The sequence below is a fragment of the Schistosoma haematobium genome, chromosome ZW (genome assembly GCF_000699445.3).
Source record: "Schistosoma haematobium chromosome ZW, whole genome shotgun sequence".
Taxonomy (NCBI): domain Eukaryota; kingdom Metazoa; phylum Platyhelminthes; class Trematoda; order Strigeidida; family Schistosomatidae; genus Schistosoma; species Schistosoma haematobium.
This window is the reverse complement of record NC_067195.1, coordinates 27423685-27428571: the sequence shown is the minus strand read 5'-3', so window position 1 is coordinate 27428571 and position 4887 is coordinate 27423685. Positions and strand designations below refer to the sequence as shown.

At 40.8% G+C, this 4887-nt stretch overlaps 1 protein-coding gene across 1 annotated transcript; it reads left to right on the top strand.

Annotated features, from left to right (window-relative positions):
- The first annotated feature begins 1350 nt into the window (after nucleotides 1-1350).
- Nucleotides 1351-4646, top strand: FUBP1 (Far upstream element-binding protein 1). The gene is made up of 9 exons (XM_051218700.1): nucleotides 1351-1396; nucleotides 1436-1721; nucleotides 1759-1830; nucleotides 1863-1914; nucleotides 1946-2258; nucleotides 2292-2518; nucleotides 2724-2821; nucleotides 3256-3557; nucleotides 4481-4646. The coding sequence occupies exons 2-9, from the start codon at nucleotides 1454-1456 to the stop codon at nucleotides 4538-4540; spliced, it is 1392 nt and encodes a 463-aa protein (XP_051070902.1). The 5' UTR covers nucleotides 1351-1396; nucleotides 1436-1453; the 3' UTR covers nucleotides 4541-4646.
- Nucleotides 4647-4887: the final 241 nt, after the last annotated feature.

Here is a 4887-nt window from a genome sequence, read left to right as displayed (position 1 = left end):
CGGTGTACACACTTAGGCAGCTAGACAGCCACTTCCACTGCTGTATATGGTGTTTATATATTTTTTATCCAGGCCGCCTCATGCCAGTCCCTAGATCACATCGATCGTCACGTTAGTGAGTCCTAGATGACATACAGAATATTAACGGTGAAGTAATTTTTTAAATATAAAGGGCTAACAAGATTTAGTTCAGATGAAATGTGAATATACTGCAGTACGTGGCGGAACCGTGTTGGTTAACGACGGATTCAGCTCGACATAAAACTAGAGTAGGGTTTAATGACATTCTGTTAACCTCACAACCTATTCCAACTGAAGTGAATTCTGTCCATTTAGTTTTTGCATAGGAAGTCTTAGTTATCCTGGATTTTATGAGAGGATTGGCCGTACATTCCCGAAAAAGTACCGAAAAACTAAAGTGCTTGTCTCATCTTGAGCCTTTATTTCTTTGTCAGAATATTAGCGAACCCATCTATCACAAAGTCACAACTGTATAAGAAGTGAATTTTGTCATTTCGTAGGGTACGTATAATGAGATCGTTATTTGTGTCCAACTAATCCAATAAATTGTTTTTGAAGGTGAATTTTGTGGATGCAGATACCTTTTCTTTTAAGTTAGTCCCACTGATTGATAATGGTGGACGCAAATGAAGCCCTTCGTAATTGATGAAATATAAGCTTTAGGTGTTTGTGTTTTTCGGTAGGAGGATCAGTCGTTGTTTTGGGCCCTGTTATAGGTTCGTTAGCCTCAATTTGCGCCTTTTTGGAAGCCTTTTTAGGTTTTAGCGTCGACGGTTTACCATTGCCTTGATTTCAAAAGGTTCGGGTCGCGGTTGGAACAACTGTGAATGGAATTATTCTTCGAGACGGCTATGCCTACCACATAATGGTTCAACCCTTGTATGATAATAGAAGTCTAAATATTTTTTGCCACTATCAAAACAACGAATGAAGATAAGTAATGTGTTCAAGAGAGCAAATGCTTTGAATTAGCGGTTGGTAGTTGGTGGTCTTTTGTTAACAATTTCTGAAAAGCAAAAGATTAAAATAATTTTATGACGTCTTTTTGCAGACGTTTCAAATAAACATGAATCTAAACGAGAAATGACTAAATACGCATACCAATATAATAGATCAAGTTGTTTTTAATGTAGTTCTCACAGGCTATCCTCAGTTCACAAGACTAGGATGTGCCAAAAATCCAACATTTATCTCAAGTATGATATAGAGACTTGTAATAATTTTAAATTAAAATCAGTTAAAAAATGTGCAAAAAGTGAAAATTTCCAGACTTTATTGATTTCTTTTAATAGGCCACTTTAATTACGGCCATATTGTATCCCCCATGGCAGGTAACGAGGCTTATGCCAGCGCCATCGAGCGAGCAAAGCAGGTGGTTTGCATTCGGTCCTGTAATCATTCACTTCCTGCTTAGATTGTTTCAAAATTTTCTATGTCCGATGACGGGTCCACAACCAATGGTGGCATAGCTGGTATGAAAAGGCCTGCTCAGGAGGAAAATAACAATTTTGCTACGACTGAAAAACGCCCTTTAGTAATGGACAAGGTGGCTGCTGCTGCAGAAGCTGCTGCTCGGATAAATCAGAAGTTAGGTGGTTCACAGCCGACCACAGCTCTACCACCAACCTCAAACAACAACTCTGTTGGTTCCAGGGTTGTTACTACTGAGACGGCTATCCCTGATAGATATGTTGGCCTAGGTCAGTTTTCATAATATGTAGTTATCCTATTGTGCAGTTATAGGGAAAGGTGGGGAGCAAATAACACAACTCCAAAATGACACACAATGCAAGGTTCAAATATCTCAAGGTAATGCGTTTATTCCCTGTTTAACATCTTAGCTGGTACTCCCGAGCGTACTGTAACTCTAACTGGAACTCCTCAGCAAATTGAGTAAGTTGTGTAAATATAATTAGATTTTCAGTCATGCTAAACAAATGATTGGTGACATAATTGAGCGTGCTGGGAAGAACGGCACACCAACTACTCCTGCTTATAATTCAACTGGAAGCATAACAACTATTGAAATGATGGTTCCTGGTTTAAAGGCGGGGTTAGTGATCGGCAAAAACGGCGAGACTATAAAAAATTTGCAAGAAGAAAATGGCGTCAAAATGGTGCTTATCCAACAGTCAAACAACCCGACTCCTGAAGACAAACCACTTAGAATATCCGGTGAACCAGCACGAGTGGAAAAGGCTCGACAAGCTGTTCTTGTTCTCATAAATTCTCGAGATGTAAGGCAAATTGTTTATTAATATACTCTGTAGCGTCCTGGAGGGTCAATGCACTACGGATACGACGGTCAGGAAACATCTCAATATGCCGTTCCGGCTGAAAAAGCAGGACTTGTAATTGGTAAAGGTGGAGAGTCGATTAAAGAGATCTGTCGCGTCAGTGGAGCCCATGTTGAAATATCAAAGGAACCACCGCCAGATCCCTCTATCAAAATATTTAATGTCCGTGGTAACAGACAAGAGATAGAACAAGCCATAAGGTAATGTTCTTTGTTTGTGATAGTATCACCTCCATGTAAGCCTTTTGTGTAATTGATTAAATGTGTATGTGCTTACTCCGATTATCAAAGCAATATTTTTCTATTTGTTACTGTCTTTGTCATTTCGGTATATGCCTATTCGTGCCATTCGTATATTCACTAATCCCTGGTTCTCATTTCTCTGGATGTCGGATGGTGTTTAAAGAATGATCTCTGAGCGTGCTGGTATTCCCATGACTCGACCAGCTACTACCACCGGTGCTGTTCCTGGGCCTTGGGGTCAATACGGCTACCCACATGCAGGTAAGCTTAATGTTTTTTGTTGACTGACTGACAGCTTTAGAAGCTGTGTCGCAGTCAGAGCTAGCTGCACTCAACCAAGCAGCGACAAACGATTATTGGGCATTGAGAGTGACTGGCTCAAACTGATATCGGCGGCTTGAAACTTTCGAACAACACCAGCTGTAAGCCTTAATGACGATTCCCATCTTAACGTGTTACTCGATTTTTTTATTTGTTTGAGAAATAGCTATTAAAAATTGCTGGTGATTGACACTTAACTTTGGTTTCATTATCGGATGTAATATTGGGTTTGAAGCTCCACAATGTTGGAGTTAAAGGTTGACTCGATAATTGTAGTCAAAAAATAAGATAGACTGGTACCGGGACGGTCTTTCACACCTAAATTTGTTGTAATTGACACTAATGTGTTTTGTAACTTTCTGTTTTTTTTCCAGATCCATGGACCATGGCTAACTGTGCCCAAAATGCCGTTGCGGCAGCTGCCATGCCGGCTCCTACATACAACCCATACACCGGTCAACCTGATTACAGTGCAGCTTGGGCTGAATACTACAGACGTCAAGGAATGCACGAATGCGCCGATGCCATTCTACGACAGGCTCAACAACCCTCAGTGGCTGCTGTCCAACAGACCGCTCCAGTACCTACAGGTCACGTGCAGGCTGCTCAATCTGGTACACCGGCGGCTGCACCATCTCAAGTCCCTGTTCAAGCACAACCAACAGCTGCTGGACAGGTGAGGCTACACTAAACTTTTATCTGATACGCAGTTATTCCGCATATCTAGAATCAGTCAGCGGATTTTATAAAGTTTCATTGTGTTAAGTAATTTTTTTGTGATTCATTCTGACGGGTTCCGTTTTGGCTCCCACCATTCTTTTCGTTTTCAGTACGACTACGCTCAGTGGCAGCAATGGCAACAATGGCAAGCTTGGCAAGCGTGGCAACAGCAGCAAACAGGAGCACCAGGTCAATCTGGTGCTGGAGCTCCTCCGGGACAGACTATGCCAGGCACACAATCAATACAATGTGCTCCTAGTATGCCTCCTGCTCCTGGTCATCCTCCTATTCCTCAACAATAAACTTTGCTCCATTTTTTTCTGAAGTACAAGTTTATGCCGTGTGACAATTCCCGTTCTATGTCTTCATTTTTAAATACATTTTCAGGTTGAACTACTGTGTTGGTTGAATGTTCTCAGTGTATGAGTTTATCAGTCAATCTATTCAAAAATTTATATCGGATAGCAGATAATACATCACACACTGTTTTAGAAACAAGCAAACTGAATGCGCGTTACTTTTTCCTTCGTACTCTGTCACATGACTAGAATTGTCTTCGTCTAACAGTCTGCACGTGATGCAACTACTGGTTTCGTATCGATAGTACTCGCCTAAACTAGATAGTAGTTGGTGGTTGCCCATATATCGATGAAGGTAACACTGCTTTGCTGCTTATCTTGTTAGACTGAAGTCTATTCTAAATGCTGGTCATGGAACGCGATTTACAAAATTATTCCAATTTTTTGGATTCCAAGCAATGGTGTGATAGTGTCGTAACGTGCATTCTAAGAATAGAGTTCCCTGTCGCAGACCGAGGATGTTTTTGCTTTTAGAAGTCTATTTTATTTCCTCAAAAGGATTTTCATAATTAATTTGTAGGCAAACTGGGACTCTTACTACATGCAGCCATACGGTTCGAATTTTCCTTGGCAAACGTAAAGGCGCTTGCTGGTTGTCCAGAGCTCGATATGCGAAAAAACGTCTTTTTAATGAGTGGAAATTTTGTAATTTGTGCCTTATAAAATAAACGTTAATATGCTCGTAATTTCAGCGCTTCTTATCTGCCGTTTGTCCAGAAGTAGCCTGAACGATCTCTGCGTGAGACGGTTGTGTCAATTAAATATTTTCAGACAGGTGTGTACCGATAGGCTTCACATTTTAAGACTACATGAATCTACGATTTGATTTGAGAATTCTATCAGTATCCCATGAGTTCACACTGCCTGTCACACGGGTGTAGAGAAACGACTAAAAAGCATCATAAGACTTCGACTGAATACAGGGTT